General features: G+C 56.3%; 1 protein-coding gene across 1 annotated transcript in view; it reads left to right on the top strand.

The window, feature by feature from the left end:
- Positions 1–17,729, top strand: part of LOC144489676 (uncharacterized) — a gene marked incomplete at its 3' end in the record, with an annotated part of 50,370 nt that overhangs the window by 23,367 nt on the left and 9,274 nt on the right. The window contains exons 3-7 of the mRNA XM_078207537.1: positions 50–299; positions 9,500–9,854; positions 11,950–12,002; positions 12,366–12,475; positions 14,869–15,580. Coding sequence (XP_078063663.1) covers positions 172–299; positions 9,500–9,854; positions 11,950–12,002; positions 12,366–12,475; positions 14,869–15,580 — 1,358 coding nt within the window. The remainder of the gene's footprint in view (positions 1–49; positions 300–9,499; positions 9,855–11,949; positions 12,003–12,365; positions 12,476–14,868; positions 15,581–17,729) is intronic.

The following is a 17,729-nucleotide window of genomic DNA, read 5'->3' on the forward strand; positions in this document are numbered from 1 at the left end:
TGGTTCACTGACCGTGCCTCCGATGTATTTTTGTCCCCTCGCCGCACAGGACCCGCAGTCTCGATGTCCACCCCTGCGCCCCACAGCCCCCCTTGAGAAGACGGACGCTCCCCCGGGGGGGGCCTGAGAAGACAGAGCCTGCCCCCCCCCACTCCCAACCACCTCGCAGGTATGGACGCTGAAGTGGATTGCAGAGCAGACCCTCCCCTGGCATGCTACGTGACGCTACGGAGGCCTCGGATTCACCAGGCTTCTGCTCCGGTGGACACCAGCAAGAGACGGTGCCAGAGAGCGTGCAGGTATGGGAGCGGGTGTCACAGTGCGTTAGATACACTGTCCTTTCCCCCTCTGGGACCGAGTGTCACAGTGCGTTAGATACACTGTCCTTTCCCCCGCCGGGACCGGGTGTCACAGTGCGTTAGATACACTGTCCTTTCCCCCTCTGGGACCGGGTGTCACAGTGCGTTAGATACACTGTCCTTTCCCCCTCTGGGACCGGGTGTCACAGTGCGTTAGATACACTGTCCTTTCCCCCTCTGGGACCGGGTGTCACAGTGCGTTAGATACACTGTCCTTTCCCCCTCTGGGACCGGGTGTCACAGTGCGTTAGATACACTGTCCTTCCCCCCTCTGGGACCGGGTGTCACAGTGCGTTAGATACACTGTCCTTTCCCCCTCTGGGACCGGGTGTCACAGTGCGTTAGATACACTGTCCTTTCCCCCTCTGGGAGCGGGTGTCACAGTGCGTTAGATACACTGTCCTTTCCCCCTCTGGGACCGGGTGTCACAGTGCGTTAGATACACTGTCCTTTCCCCCTCTGGGACCGGGTGTCACAGTGCGTTAGATACACTGTCCTTTCCCCCTCTGGGACCGGGTGTCACAGTGCGTTAGATACACTGTCCTTTCCCCCTCTGGGACCGGGTGTCACAGTGCGTTAGATACACTGTCCTTTCCCCCTCTGGGAGCGGGTGTCACAGTGCGTTAGCTACACTGTCCTTTCCCCCTCTGGGACCGGGTGTCACAGTGCGTTAGATACACTGTCCTTTCCCCCTCTGGGACCGAGTGTCACAGTGCGTTAGATACACTGTCCTTTCCCCCTCTGGGACCGGGTGTCACAGTGCGTTAGATACACTGTCCTTTCCCCCTCTGGGACCGGGTGTCACAGTGCGTTAGATACACTGTCCCTTCCCCCTCTGGGATCGGGTGTCACAGTGCGTTAGATACACTGTCCTTTCCCCCTCTGGGACCGGGTGTCACAGTGCGTTAGACACACTGTCCTTTCCCCCTCTGGGACCGGGTGTCACAGTGCGTTAGATACACTGTCCCCTCTGGGACCGGGTGTCACAGTGCGTTAGATACACTGTCCTTTCCCCCTCTGGGACCGGGTGTCACAGTGCGTTAGATACACTGTCCTTTCCCCCTCTGGGACCGGGTGTCACAGTGCGTTAGATACACTGTCCTTTCCCCCTCTGGGACCGGGTGTCACAGTGCGTTAGATACACTGTCCCTTCCCCCTCTGGGATCGGGTGTCACAGTGCGTTAGATACACTGTCCTTTCCCCCTCTGGGACCGGGTGTCACAGTGCGTTAGACACACTGTCCTTTCCCCCCTCTGGGACCGGGTGTCACAGTGCGTTAGATACACTGTCCTTTCCCCCCTCTGGGACCGGGTGTCACAGTGCGTTAGATACACTGTCCTTTCCCCCTCTGGGACCGGGTGTCACAGTGCGTTAGATACACTGTCCTTTCCCCCCTCTGGGACCGGGTGTCACAGTGCGTTAGATACACTGTCCTTTCCCCCTCTGGGACCGGGTGTCACAGTGCGTTAGATACACTGTCCTTTCCCCCTCTGGGACCGAGTGTCACAGTGCGTTAGATACACTGTCCTTTCCCCCTCTGGGACCGGGTGTCACAGTGCGTTAGATACACTGTCCTTTCCCCCTCTGGGACCGGGTGTCACAGTGCGTTAGATACACTGTCCCTTCCCCCTCTGGGATCGGGTGTCACAGTGCGTTAGATACACTGTCCTTTCCCCCTCTGGGACCGGGTGTCACAGTGCGTTAGACACACTGTCCTTTCCCCCTCTGGGACCGGGTGTCACAGTGCGTTAGATACACTGTCCCCTCTGGGACCGGGTGTCACAGTGCGTTAGATACACTGTCCTTTCCCCCTCTGGGACCGGGTGTCACAGTGCGTTAGATACACTGTCCTTTCCCCCTCTGGGACCGGGTGTCACAGTGCGTTAGATACACTGTCCTTTCCCCCTCTGGGACCGGGTGTCACAGTGCGTTAGATACACTGTCCCTTCCCCCTCTGGGATCGGGTGTCACAGTGCGTTAGATACACTGTCCTTTCCCCCTCTGGGACCGGGTGTCACAGTGCGTTAGACACACTGTCCTTTCCCCCCTCTGGGACCGGGTGTCACAGTGCGTTAGATACACTGTCCTTTCCCCCTCTGGGACCGGGTGTCACAGTGCGTTAGATACACTGTCCTTTCCCCCTCTGGGACCGGGTGTCACAGTGCGTTAGATACACTGTCCTTTCCCCCTCTGGGACCGGGTGTCACAGTGCGTTAGATACCCTGTCCTTTCCCCCTCTCTGGGACCGGGTGTCACAGTGCGTTAGATACACTGTCCTTTCCCCCTCTGGGACCGGGTGTCACAGTGCGTTAGATACACTGTCCACTCCCCCTCTGGGACCGGGTGTCACAGTGCGTTAGATACACTGTCCTTTCCCCCTCTGGGACCGGGTGTCACAGTGCGTTAGATATACTGTCCTTTCCCCCTCTGGGACCGGGTATCACAGTGCGTTAGATACACTGTCCTTTCCCCCTCTGGGACCGGGTGTCACACTGCGGTAGATACACTGTCCTTTCCCCCACTGGGACCGGGTGTCACAGTGCGTTAGATACACTGTCCTTTCCCCCTCTGGGACCGGGTGTCACAGTGCGTTAGATACACTGTCCTTTCCCTCTCTGGGACCGGGTGTCACAGTGCGTTAGATACACTGTCCTTTCCCCCTCTGGGACCGGGTGTCACAGTGCGTTAGATACACTGTCCTTTCCCCCTCTGGGACCGGGTGTCACAGTGCGTTAGATACACTGTCCTTTCCCCCTCTGGGACCGGGTGTCACAGTGCGTTAGATACACTGTCCTTTCCACCTCTGGGACCGGGTGTTACAGTGCGTTAGATACACTGTCCACTCCCCCTCTGGGACCGGGTGTCACAGTGCGTTAGATACACTGTCCTTTCTCCCTCTGGGACCGGGCGTCACAGTGCGTTAGATACACTGCCCTTCCCCCCTCTGGGACCGGGTGTCACAGTGTGTTAGATACACTGTCCTTTCCCCCCTCTGGGACCGGGTGTCACAGTGCGTTAGACACACTGTCCTTTCCCCCTCTGGGACCGGGTGTCACAGTGCGTTAGATACACTGTCCTTTCCCCCTCTGGGACCGGGTGTCACAGTGCGTTAGATACACTGTGCTTTCCCCCTCTGGGACCGGGTGTCACAGTGCGTTAGATACACTGTCCTTTCCCCCTCTGGGACCGGGTGTCACAGTGCGTTAGATACACTGTCCTTTCCCCCTCTGGGACCGGGTGTCACAGTGCGTTAGACACACTGTCCTTTCCCCCTCTGGGACCGGGTGTCACAGTGCGTTAGATACACTGTCCTTTCCCCCTCTGGGACCGGGTGTCACAGTGCGTTAGATACACTGTCCTTTCCCCCTCTGGGAGCGGGTGTCACAGTGCGTTAGATACACTGTCCTTTCCCCCTCTGGGACCGGGTGTCACAGTGCGTTAGATACACTGTCCTTTCCCCCTCTGGGACCGGGGTGTCACAGTGCGTTAGATACACTGTCCTTTCCCCCTCTGGGACCGGGTGTCACAGTGCGTTAGATACACTGTCCTGTCCCCCTCTGGGACCGGGTGTCACAGTGCGTTAGATACACTGTCCTTTCCCCCTCTGGGACCGGGTGTCACAGTGCGTTAGATACACTGTCCTTTCCCCCTCTGGGACCGGGTGTCACAGTGCGTTAGATACACTGTCCACTCCCCCTCTGGGACCGGGTGTCACAGTGCGTTAGATACACTGTCCTTTCCCCCTCTGGGACCGGGTGTCACAGTGCGTTAGATATACTGTCCTTTCCCCCTCTGGGACCGGGTATCACAGTGCGTTAGATACACTGTCCTTTCCCCCTCTGGGACCGGGTGTCACACTGCGGTAGATACACTGTCCTTTCCCCCACTGGGACCGGGTGTCACAGTGCGTTAGATACACTGTCCTTTCCCCCTCTGGGACCGGGTGTCACAGTGCGTTAGATACACTGTCCTTTCCCTCTCTGGGACCGGGTGTCACAGTGCGTTAGATACACTGTCCTTTCCCCCTCTGGGACCGGGTGTCACAGTGCGTTAGATACACTGTCCTTTCCCCCTCTGGGACCGGGTGTCACAGTGCGTTAGATACACTGTCCTTTCCCCCTCTGGGACCGGGTGTCACAGTGCGTTAGATACACTGTCCTTTCCACCTCTGGGACCGGGTGTTACAGTGCGTTAGATACACTGTCCACTCCCCCTCTGGGACCGGGTGTCACAGTGCGTTAGATACACTGTCCTTTCTCCCTCTGGGACCGGGCGTCACAGTGCGTTAGATACACTGCCCTTCCCCCCTCTGGGACCGGGTGTCACAGTGTGTTAGATACACTGTCCTTTCCCCCCTCTGGGACCGGGTGTCACAGTGCGTTAGACACACTGTCCTTTCCCCCTCTGGGACCGGGTGTCACAGTGCGTTAGATACACTGTCCTTTCCCCCTCTGGGACCGGGTGTCACAGTGCGTTAGATACACTGTGCTTTCCCCCTCTGGGACCGGGTGTCACAGTGCGTTAGATACACTGTCCTTTCCCCCTCTGGGACCGGGTGTCACAGTGCGTTAGATACACTGTCCTTTCCCCCTCTGGGACCGGGTGTCACAGTGCGTTAGACACACTGTCCTTTCCCCCTCTGGGACCGGGTGTCACAGTGCGTTAGATACACTGTCCTTTCCCCCTCTGGGACCGGGTGTCACAGTGCGTTAGATACACTGTCCTTTCCCCCTCTGGGAGCGGGTGTCACAGTGCGTTAGATACACTGTCCTTTCCCCCTCTGGGACCGGGTGTCACAGTGCGTTAGATACACTGTCCTTTCCCCCTCTGGGACCGGGGTGTCACAGTGCGTTAGATACACTGTCCTTTCCCCCTCTGGGACCGGGTGTCACAGTGCGTTAGATACACTGTCCTGTCCCCCTCTGGGACCGGGTGTCACAGTGCGTTAGATACACTGTCCTTTCCCCCTCTGGGACCGGGTGTCACAGTGCGTTAGATACACTGTCCTTTCCCCCTCTGGGACCGGGTGTCACAGTGCGTTAGATACACTGTCCTTTCCCCCTCTGGGACCGGGTGTCACAGTGCGTTAGATACACTGTCCTTTCCCCCTCTGGGAGCGGGTGTCACAGTGCGTTAGATACACTGTCCTTTCCCCCTCTGGGACCGGGTGTCACAGTGCGTTAGATACACTGTCCTTTCCCCCTCTGGGACCGGGGTGTCACAGTGCGTTAGATACACTGTCCTTTCCCCCTCTGGGACCGGGTGTCACAGTGCGTTAGATACACTGTCCTGTCCCCCTCTGGGACCGGGTGTCACAGTGCGTTAGATACACTGTCCTTTCCCCCTCTGGGACCGGGTGTCACAGTGCGTTAGATACACTGTCCTTTCCCCCTCTGGGACCGGGTGTCACGGTGCGTTAGACACACTGTCCTTTCCCCCTCTGGGACCGGGTGTCACAGTGCGTTAGATACACTGTCCTTTCCCCCTCTGGGACCGGGTGTCACAGTGCGTTAGATACACTGTCCTTTCCCCCTCTGGGACCGGGTGTCACAGTGCGTTAGATACACTGTCCTTTCCCCCTCTGGGACCGGGTGTCACAGTGCGTTAGATACACTGTCCTTTCCCCCTCTGGGACCGGGTGTCACAGTGCGTTAGATACACTGTCCTTTCCCCCTCTGGGAGCGGGTGTCACAGTGCGTTAGATACACTGTCCTTTCCCCCTCTGGGAGCGGGTGTCACAGTGCGTTAGATACACTGTCCCCTCTGGGACCGGGTGTCACAGTGCGTTAGATACACTGTCCTTTCCCCCTCTGGGACCGGGTGTCACAGTGCGTTAGATACACTGTCCTTTCCCCCTCTGGGACCGGGTGTCACAGTGCGTTAGATCCACTGTCCTTTCCCCCTCTGGGACCGGGTGTCACAGTGCGTTAGATACACTGTCCCTTCCCCCTCTGGGATCAGGTGTCACAGTGCGTTAGATACACTGTCCTTTCCCCCTCTGGGACCGGGTGTCACAGTGCGTTAGACACACTGTCCTTTCCCCCTCTGGGACCGGGTGTCACAGTGCGTTAGATGCACTGTCCCCTCTGGGACCGGGTGTCACAGTGCGTTAGATACACTGTCCTTTCCCCCTCTGGGACCGGGTGTCACAGTGCGTTAGATACACTGTCCTTTCCCCCTCTGGGACCGGGTGTCACAGTGCGTTAGATACACTGTCCTTTCCCCCTCTGGGACCGGGTGTCACAGTGCGTTAGATACACTGTCCCTTCCCCCTCTGGGATCGGGTGTCACAGTGCGTTAGATACACTGTCCTTTCCCCCTCTGGGACCGGGTGTCACAGTGCGTTAGACACACTGTCCTTTCCCCCCTCTGGGACCGGGTGTCACAGTGCGTTAGATACACTGTCCTTTCCCCCTCTGGGACCGGGTGTCACAGTGCGTTAGATACACTGTCCTTTCCCCCTCTGGGACCGGGTGTCACAGTGCGTTAGAAACACTGTCCTTTCCCCCTCTGGGACCGGGTGTCACAGTGCGTTAGATACCCTGTCCTTTCCCCCTCTCTGGGACCGGGTGTCACAGTGCGTTAGATACACTGTCCTTTCCCCCTCTGGGACCGGGTGTCACAGTGCGTTAGATACACTGTCCACTCCCCCTCTGGGACCGGGTGTCACAGTGCGTTAGATACACTGTCCTTTCCCCCTCTGGGACCGGGTGTCACAGTGCGTTAGATATACTGTCCTTTCCCCCTCTGGGACCGGGTATCACAGTGCGTTAGATACACTGTCCTTTCCCCCTCTGGGACCGGGTGTCACACTGCGGTAGATACACTGTCCTTTCCCCCACTGGGACCGGGTGTCACAGTGCGTTAGATACACTGTCCATTCCCCCTCTGGGACCGGGTGTCACAGTGCGTTAGATACACTGTCCTTTCCCTCTCTGGGACCGGGTGTCACAGTGCGTTAGATACACTGTCCTTTCCCCCTCTGGGACCGGGTGTCACAGTGCGTTAGATACACTGTCCTTTCCACCTCTGGGACCGGGTGTTACAGTGCGTTAGATACACTGTCCACTCCCCCTCTGGGACCGGGTGTCACAGTGCATTAGATACACTGTCCTTTCTCCCTCTGGGACCGGGCGTCACAGTGCGTTAGATACACTGCCCTTCCCCCCTCTGGGACCGGGTGTCACAGTGTGTTAGATACACTGTCCTTTCCCCCCTCTGGGACCGGGTGTCACAGTGCGTTAGACACACTGTCCTTTCCCCCTCTGGGACCGGGTGTCACAGTGCGTTAGATACACTGTCCTTTCCCCCTCTGGGACCGGGTGTCACAGTGCGTTAGATACACTGTGCTTTCCCCCTCTGGGACCGGGTGTCACAGTGCGTTAGATACACTGTCCTTTCCCCCTCTGGGACCGGGTGTCACAGTGCGTTAGATACACTGTCCTTTCCCCCTCTGGGACCGGGTGTCACAGTGCGTTAGACACACTGTCCTTTCCCCCTCTGGGACCGGGTGTCACAGTGCGTTAGATACACTGTCCTTTCCCCCTCTGGGACCGGGTGTCACAGTGCGTTAGATACACTGTGCTTTCCCCCTCTGGTACCGGGTGTCACAGTGCGTTAGATACACTGTCCTTTCCCCCCCTGGGACCGGGTGTCACAGTGCGTTAGATACACTGTCCTTTCCCCCTCTGGGACCGGGTGTCACAGTGCGTTAGATACACTGTCCTTTCCCTCTCTGGGACCGGGTGTCACAGTGCGTTAGATACACTGTCCTTTCCCCCTCTGGGACCGGGTGTCACAGTGCGTTAGATACACTGTCCTTTCCCCCTCTGGGACCGGGTGTCACAGTGCGTTAGATACACATTCCTTTCCCCCTCTGGGACCGGGTGTCACAGTGCGTTAGATACACTGTCCTTTCCCCCTCTGGGACCGGGTGTCACAGTGCGTTAGATACACTGTCCCTTCCCCCTCTGGGACCGGGTGTCACAGTGCGTTAGATACACTGTCCTTTCCCCCTCTGGGACCGGGTGTCACAGTGCGTTAGACACACTGTCCTTTCCCCCCTCTGGGACCGGGTGTCACAGTGCGTTAGATACACTGTCCTTTCCCCCTCTGGGACCGGGTGTCACAGTGCGTTAGATACACTGTCCTTTCCCCCTCTGGGACCGGGTGTCACAGTGCGTTAGATACACTGTCCTTTCCCCCTCTGGGACCGGGTGTCACAGTGCGTTAGATACCCTGTCCTTTCCCCCTCTCTGGGACCGGGTGTCACAGTGCGTTAGATACACTGTCCTTTCCCCCTCTGGGACCGGGTGTCACAGTGCGTTAGATACACTGTCCACTCCCCCTCTGGGACCGGGTGTCACAGTGCGTTAGATACACTGTCCTTTCCCCCTCTGGGACCGGGTGTCACAGTGCGTTAGATACACTGTCCTTCCCCCCTCTGGGACCGGGTGTCACAGTGCGTTAGATACACTGTCCTTTCCCCCTCTGGGACCGGGTGTCACAGTGCGTTAGATACACTGTCCTTTCCCCCTCTGGGACCGGGTGTCACAGTGCGTTAGATACACTGTCCTTTCCCCCTCTGGGACCGGGTGTCACAGTGCGTTAGATACACTGTCCTTTCCCCCCTCTGGGACCGGGTGTCACAGTGCGTTAGATACACTGTCCTTTCCCCCTCTGGGACCGGGTGTCACAGTGCGTTAGATACACTGTCCTTTCCCCCTCTGGGACCGGGTGTCACAGTGCGTTAGATACACTGTCCTTTCCCCCTCTGGGACCGGGTGTCACAGTGCGTTAGATACACTGTCCTTTCCCCCTCTGGGACCGGGTGTCACAGTGCGTTAGATACACTGTCCTTTCCCCCTCTGGGACCGGGTGTCACAGTGCGTTAGATACACTGTCCTTTCCCCCTCTGGGACCGGGTGTCACAGTGCGTTAGATACACTGTCCTTTCCCCCTCTGGGACCGGGTGTCACAGTGCGTTAGATACACTGTCCTTTCCCCCTCTGGGACCGGGTGTCACAGTGCGTTAGATACACTGTCCTTTCCCCCTCTGGGACCGGGTGTCACAGTGCGTTAGATACACTGTCCTTTCCCCCTCCGTGTTGTCTGATTTCTCTCTCTCTCTCTCTCTCCAGTCCTTTGATGTCTCTGCGAGTCGGGAACGAGCCTCCCAGCGTTCTGGAACCTCATCATGCCGTCCCCCCACTGGGCACCCCCCGAACGAGCGCCGCCGACAGACCCGCCCCCTCGAACCCGGCCCCCGGCCTGACTCCTGTCTCTGATCGGCTGCGATCCCCGGCCACTCCCCCGAGGGTCGGTCAGGGGCACCGAGCCACGCCCAGGCGCCGGACCCCACGCCCGGCGCGCCCTGCCGGCTCCCCGCTCGAGCGGCTGGCTGGCCGCGTCCTGTCCGTCAACCTGGAGGACTGCCTGCCCCTCAACGTGACGCCAGAAGCTCCGCCGACCCCCCCGAGGGTCACCAGCAACGGGGTGAGTATTCCGGGGTGCGCCGCATCCTTGTCTGTGCTGCCCCCCCTCTCTCTGCGGGCCGCGCCACCCTTGCCCCCCTCTCTCTGCGGGCCGCGCCAACCTGGCCCCCCTCTCTCTGCGGGCCGCGCCACCCTGGCCCCCCTCTCTCTGCGGGCCGCGCCAACCTGGCCCCCCTCTCTCTGCGGGCCGCGCCACCCTGGCCCCCCTCTCTCTGCGGGCCGCGCCAACCTGGCCCCCCTCTCTCTGCGGGCCGCGCCACCCTGGCCCCCCTCTCTCTGCGGGCCGCGCCACCCTGGCCCCCCTCTCTCTGCGGGCCGCGCCACCCTGGTCCCCCCCCCTCTGCGGGCTGCCCTGCAATGGTGTGTGGGCAGGTGCATGGCAGATGCAGTATAATGTGGATAAGTGTGAGGTTCTCCACTCTGGTAGCAATAATAGGAAGGCAGATTATTACCTGAATGGGTGCAAACTGAGAGAGGCGGATACTCAGTGAGACCTTGGAGTCCTGGTGCATCAGTCGCTGAGAGTAAGCGTGCAGGTCCAGCTGGCAGTGAAGAAGGCTAATGGTATGTTGGCCTTCACAGCGAGAGGATTGGAGTTTAGGGATAGGGAGGTTTTGCTGCAATTGTACAGGGCGTTGTAGAGGCCACACAAAGAACAGTACAGCACAGGAAACAGGCCCTTCGGCCCTCCAAGCCTGTGCCGCTCCTTGGTCCAACTAGACCAATCGTTTGTATCCCTCCATTCCCAGGCTGCTCATGTGACTATCCAGGTAAGTCTTAAACGATGTCAGCGTGCCTGCCTCCACCACCCTACTTGGCAGCGCATTCCAGGCCCCCACCACCCTCTGTGTAAAAAACGTCCCTCTGATGTCTGAGTTATACTTCGCCCCTCTCACCTTGAGCCCGTGACCCCTCGTGATCGTCACCTGGGAAAAAGCTTCCCACTGTTCACCCTATCTATCCCCTTCATAATCTTGTACACCTCTATTAGATCTCCCCTCATTCTCCGTCTTTCCAGGGAGAACAACCCCAGTCTACCCAATCTCTCCTCATAGCTAAGACCCTCCATACCAGGCAACATCCTGGTAAACCTCCTCTGCACTCTCTCTAACGCCTCCACGTCCTTCTGGTAGTGCGGCGACCAGAACTGGACGCAGTACTCCAAATGTGGCCTAACCAGCGTTCTATACAGCTGCATCATCAGACTCCAGCTTTTATACTCTATACCCCGTCCTATAAAGGCAAGCGTACCATATGCCTTCTTCACCACCTTCTCCACCTGTGTTGCCACCTTCAAGGATTTGTGGACCAGGTCCCTCTGTGTTTCTATACTCCTGATGACTCTGCCATTTATTGTATAACTCCTCCCTACATTATTTCTTCCAAAATGCATCACTTCGCATTTATCCGGATTAAACTCCATCTGCCACCTCTCCGCCCAACTTTCCAGCCTATCTATATCCTGCTATATTGCCCGACAATGTTCTTCGCTATCCGCAAGTCCAGCCACCTCCATCACACCTGGAGTATTGTGGGCAGTTTTGGTCTCCTTATCTGAGGAAGGATGTCCTTGTTATAGAGGGAGCGCAGCGAAGGTTTACCAGGCCGATTCCTGGGATGGCAGGTCTGTCACATGAGGAGAGACTGAGTGGGCGAGGATTATATTCACTGGAGTTTGGAAGAGTGAGAGGGGATCTCATAGAAACTTATAAAATTCTAACAGGGTTCGACAGGGTGGATTCAGAAAGAATGTTCCCGATGGTGGGGGGAGTCCAGAACCAGGGTGGGTTTGAGGATAAGGGGGGTGACCTTTTAGGGACTGAGGTGGGAGAAATGTCTTCACCCAGAGGGTGGTGAATGTGTGGAATTCACTCCCACGGGAAGTAGTTGAGGACAAAACGTTGTGTGGTTTCAGGATGAAATGGGATCTGGATCTTGGGGCGAGAGGGATGTGGGGGGAGGGGAAGGGGGGGGGGGATCGGGATATTGACTTGGGTGATCAGCCGTGTTGGGGATGAATGGCGGGCCAGGCTGGAAGGACCGAATGGCCGCCTCCCGATTCTGTTTTCAATGTTTCTCTCACTCTTTTTGCCCAGGTGTCGTGGAAGAGCTCAGGATCCAGCCCAGAGACACCGCCACCGAGCACCAGGTAAGGAGGATCCCCACTCCCGATAGATCTGATACCCCCGCACCTCACCCTGACGACAGAGGGAGGGGTTACACGCTGAGCAGGCGACCCCTTTCAGCGACTTGCTGCCCGTGGGATCTTGCTGTGCACCCCTTTTGCGTGGCTGGCGTCGGGAATGGCCACAGCACCTGGCATCATGTTGGCCAAAGGCCCTGATGTGGCGTGGGGCGGGGGGGGGGGTGAATCAACTTATTTTGCCGTGAGACTAATCTCTCCCCCCCCCCCCCCCCCCCCCTCACCCCCACTCCTCTTTCTCTCTCTCTCGCCCCCCCCTTCTCCCTCTCTCCCCCCCCTCTCTCTCTCGCCCGACCCGTCTCCCTCCAGGTTGAACACGTGGCAGTCCTCCCCGGCGATGGAGTCCGCTTCCGGGACGCTGCGCGATGGGGAAACGGACAAACGGCCGCTTGGGGACCGTCTGGACTGTGACTGTCTGGGTAGGTCAGACACGTCCCTGGAACAGAGGGGCTGAGAGTGGGGGAGGAGGGTGTGTGTCACTGATGTGCGGGACGGAGTGGGCGGGGTTAGGATTTGCCTTGGTAATCAGTCCCTTCGTGTCCAAAGATGTGTAGGTTAGGTGGATTGGCCATGCTAAATTGCCCCTTAGTGTCCAAAGATGTGTAGGTTAGGTGGATTGGCCATGCTAAATTGCCCCTTAGTGTCCAAAGATGTGTAGTTTAGGTGGATTGGCCAGGCTAAATTGTCCCCTTACTGTCCAAAGATGTGCAAATTAGGTGGATTGGCCATGCTAAATTGTCCCTTACAGTCCAAACATGCGCAAATTAGGTGGATTGGCCATGCTAAATTGTCCCTTACTGTCCAAAGATGTGTAGGTTAGGTGGATTGGCCGTGCTAAATTGCCCCTTAGTGTCCAAAGATGTGTAGGTTAAGTGGATTGGCCGTGCTAAATTGCCCCTTAGTGTCCAAAGATGTGTAGGTTGAGTGGATTGGCCATGCTAAATTGTCCCCTTAGTGTCCAAAGATGTGGAGGTTAGGTGGATTGGCCGTGCTAAATTGCCCCTTAGTGTCCAAAGATGTGTAGGTTAGGTGGATTGGCCATGATAAATTGACCCTTACTGTCCAAAGATGTGCAAATTAGGTGGATTGGCCATGCTAAATTGTCCCTTACTGTCCAAAGATGTGCAAATTAGGTGGATTGGCCATGCTAAATTGTCCCTTACTGTCCAAAGATGTGTAGGTTAGGTGGATTGGCCGTGCTAAATTGCCCCTTAGTGTCCAACGATGTGTAGGTTAAGTGGATTGGCCGTGCTAAATTGCCCCTTAGTGTCCAAAGATGTGTAGGTTGAGTGGATTGGCCATGCTAAATTGTCCCCTTAGTGTCCAAAGATGTGCGGGTTAGGGGGATTGGCCATGCTAAATTGTCCCTTACTGTCCAAAGATGTGTAGGTTGGGTGGATTGGCCATGCTAAATTGCCCCTTAGTGTCCAAAGATGTGTAGGTTGGGTGGATTGGCCATGCTAAATTGTCCCTTAGTGTCCAAAGATGTGTAGGTCGGGTGGATTGGCCATGCTAAATTGTCCCTTAGTGTCCAAAGATGTGTAGGTTAGGTGGATTGGCCATGCTAAATTGTCCCTTAGTGTCCAAAGATGTGTAGGTTAGGGGGATTGGCCATACTAAATTGCCCCTTAGTGTCCAAAGATGTGTAGGTTAGGTGGATTGGCCATGCTAAATTGTCCCTTAGTGTCCAAAGATGTGTAGGTTAGGTGGATTGGCCATGCTAAATTGTCCCTTACTGTCCAAAGATGAGTAGGTTGGGTGGATTGGCCATGCTAAATTGTCCCTTAGTGTCCAAAGATGTGCAGGTTAGGGGGATTGGCCATGCTAAATTGTCCCTTAGTATCCAAAGATGTGTAGGTTAGATGGATTGGCCATGCTAAATTGTCCCTTAGTGTCCAAAGATGTGTAGGTTAGGTGCATTGGCCATGCTAAATTGCCCCTTAGTGTCCAAAGATGTGTAGGTTAGGTGGATTGGCTATGCTAAATTGTCCCTTAGTGTCCAAAGATGTGTAGGTTAGGTGGATTGGCCATGCTAAATTGTCCCTTAGTGTCCAAAGATGTGTAGGTTAGGTGGATTGGCCATGCTAAATTGCCCCTTAGTATCCAAAGATGTGCAGGTTAGGTGGATTGGCCATGCTAAATTGCCCCTTAGTATCCAAAGATGGGCAGGTTAGGTGGATTGGCCATGCTAAATTGTCCCTTAGTGTCCAAAGATGTGTAGGTTAGGTGGATTGGCCATGCTAAATTGCCCCTTAGTATCCAAAGATGTGTAGGTTAGGTGGATTGGCCATGCTAAATTGCCCCTTAGTATCCAACGATGTGTAGGTTAGGGGGATTGGCCATGCTAAATTGTCCCTTAGTGTCCAAAGATGTGCAGGTTAGGTGGATTGGCCGTGCTAAATTGTGCCTTAGTGTCCAAAGATGTGCAAATTAGGTGGATTGGCCATGCTAAATTGCCCCTCAGTGTCCAAAGATGTGTAGGTTAGGTGGATTGTCAATGCTAAATTGTCCCTTAGTGTCCAAAGATGTGTAGGTTAGGTGGATTGGCCATGCTAAATTGTCTCCGAGTGTCGGGATTAGCAGGCCGGATACGCGGATAGGGCCCGGGTGTGGTTGATGGGCTGAATGGCCTCCTTCTGGACGCAGCGATTCTATAATTCTATGCCCGCCATGAGGAAAGGGACCTATTTATCCCTACTCTGCTTCCTGTGTCTCCGCCTCTTTCCGTTTCCATCCATTCAAACAATCTGCCTTGTTGTTGTGTCTGTTGCTAACATTCTCTCTCTCTCCCTCTCTCTCCCTCTCTCCGCAGGTCCCACTGGAAGTTGTGGCCAACCCCCCAGCCGGCACCCACCTCCCCAGCATTCAGCCAGCCCGCCCGAGAGTCCCTCCTACCCGTACAGCCGCTGGAAGCTCTCCCCCTTCATCCAGACGGTCCGCTCGAAGCTGGAAAGTTTCGCTGGGATCTTCCTGTCCCCGGTGCGGACGCACCTGGCCTGGCCCAGCCCTGCTCCCGCTCCCAGCGCCGTCGCGGCCAGCCCGGCCCCCGTCGCTGGCGAGGGGGACCGAGGCCCCGAGGCTTCGCTGAGCCCTCGGGCTGTCAACATTCAAGTGAAGATTGCCATCTCGGGCGAGGCGGCCACCACCCCCTCCCTTTCCTCTTCTCCCTCCAGCCCCCAACACCGCCTCAGTCGGAGCCAGTCCTGCCCGGATCTCCCCTCGCAGCCCCCCCGCCCGCCGCCCCTCCCCCGCCCGCCCCCCCGTGCCCCCCGGCACCGGCGCCACACCCTGGGGGGCGCCGAGCCGGCCCGGGAGCTGGGGGCGGGCGGCGGCGGCGAGCAGTGCCGACGGCGCAGGACCCTCCCCCCTTTCCCCCGCGCCCTCCTCTGCCTCCGCAAGGAGGTCTACCCCGACCGACGGCCCGCCACCCCGCCCCGCAGGGAAGGGGGGCTCCCTCGGCGCTCCCCCGTCGGCTGGGATGGGGCAGCTGGCAACACCGCAGACCGAGGGAGCTCACCGTCCAGGTAACTCTGCGCAGGGGAGGGAGAGGGGAGGAGGAGGGGGGGCGGCATGGTGGTTGGCGGATGGTAACTAGTGGCGTGCCGCAGGGATTGGTACTGGGGCCTCAACTATTTACCATTTATATAGACGATCTGGAGGAGGGGACGGAGTGTAGGGGAACAAAGTTTGCAGACGACACAAAGATAAGTGGAAAAGTGAATCGTGTGGAGGGCGTAGAAGGTCTGCAGAGAGATTTGGACAGGCTGAGTGAGTGGGCGAGGATCTGGCAGATGGAGTATAACGTTGATAAATGCGAGGTTATTCACTTTGGAGGAAATAATAGCAAATTGGATTATTATCTAAATGGAAAGTAATTACAACATGCTACTGTGCAGAGGGACCTGGGGGTCCTTGTGCATGAGACGCAAAAACCCAGTCTGCAGGTGCAACAGGTGATCAAGAAGGCAAATGGGATGTTGGCCTATATCGCGAGGGGGATAGAATATAAAAGCAGGGATGTCTTGCTGCATCTGTACAGGGCATTGGTGAGGCCGCAGCTGGAATACTGTGTGCAGTGTTGGTCCCCTTATTTGCGGAAGGATATATTGGCCTTGGAGGGAGTGCAGAGAAGGTTCACCAGGTTGATACCAGAGATGAGGGTGTTGATTATGAGGAGAGACTGAGGAGATTGGGTTTGTAATCGTTGGAATTTAGAAGGCTGAGGGGGGATCTTATAGAGACCTATAAGATAATGAAAGGGCTGGATAGGGTAGAGATGGAGAGATTCTTTCCACTTAGAAAGGAAGCTAGAACTAGAGGGCACAGCCTCAAAATAAAGGGGGGTCGGTTTAGGACAGAGTTGAGGAGGAACTTCTTCTCTCAGAGGGTGGTGAATCTCTGGAATTCTCTGCCCACTGAAGTGGTGGAGGCTACCTGGTTGAATATGTTTAAATCACAGATAGATGGATTCCTGATCGGTAAGGGAATTAGGGATCAGGCGGGTAAGTGGAACTGATCCACTTCAGATCAGCCATGATCTTATTGAATGGCGGGGCAGGCTCGAGGGGCAAGATGGCCTACTCCTGCTCCTATTTCTTATGTTCTTAAAGTGGGTTAGCTCTGCTGTCTCTCAGCGTTGGACCCGGGTTCGATTCCCGGCTCGGGTCACTGTCTGTGTGGAGTCTGCACGTTCTCCCCGTGTCTGCGTGGGTTTCCTCCGGGAGCTCCGGTTTCTTTCCACAGTCCAAAGATGTGTAGGTTAGGTGGATTGGCCATGCTAAATTGTCCCTTAGTGTCCAAAGATGTGTAGGTTAGGTGGATTGGCCATGCTAAATTGTCCCTTAGTGTCCAAAGATGTGCAGGTTAGGTGGATTGGCCATGCTAAATTGCCCCTTAGTGTCCAAAGATGGGCAGGTTAGGTGGATTGGCCATGATAAATTGCCCCTTAGTGTCCAAAGATGTGCAGGTTAGGTGGATTGGCCGTGCCAAATTGCCCCTTAGTGTCCAAAGATGTGCGGGTTAGGTGGATTGGCCATGCTAAATTGCCCCTTAGTGTCCAAAGATGTGCGGGTTAGGTGGATTGGCCATGCTAAATTGCCCCTTAGTGTCCAAAGATGTGTAGGTTAGGTGGATTGGCCATGCTAAATTGCCCCTTAGTGTCCAAAGATGTGCGGGTTAGGGGGATTGGCCATGCTAAATTGTCCCTTAGTGTCCAAAGATGTGCAGGTTAGGTGTATTGGCCGTGCAAAATTGCCCCTTAGTGTCCAAAGATGGGCAGGTTAGGTGGATTGGCCATGCTAAATTGCCCCCAAGTGTCCAAAGATGTGCAGGTTAGGTGGATTGGCCATGCTAAATTGTCTCTTAGTGTCCAAAGATGTGTAGGTTAGGGTGGATTGGCCATGCTAAATTGCCCCCTTAGTGTCCAAAGATGGGCAGGTTAGGTGGATTTGCCATGCTAAATTGTCCCTTAGTGTCCAAAGATGTGTAGGTTAGGTGGATTGGCCATGCTAAATTGTCCCTTAGTGTCCAAAGATGTGTAGGTTAGGTGGATTGGCCATGCTAAATTGTCCCTTAGTGTCCAAAGATGTGTAGGTTAGGTGGATTGGCCATGCTAAATTGTCCCTTAGTGTCCAAAGATGTGCAGGTTAGGTGGATTGGCCATGCTAAATTGCC

This window comes from Mustelus asterias, unplaced genomic scaffold, assembly GCF_964213995.1.
Source record: "Mustelus asterias unplaced genomic scaffold, sMusAst1.hap1.1 HAP1_SCAFFOLD_2431, whole genome shotgun sequence".
In the NCBI taxonomy this organism is placed as follows: domain Eukaryota; kingdom Metazoa; phylum Chordata; class Chondrichthyes; order Carcharhiniformes; family Triakidae; genus Mustelus; species Mustelus asterias.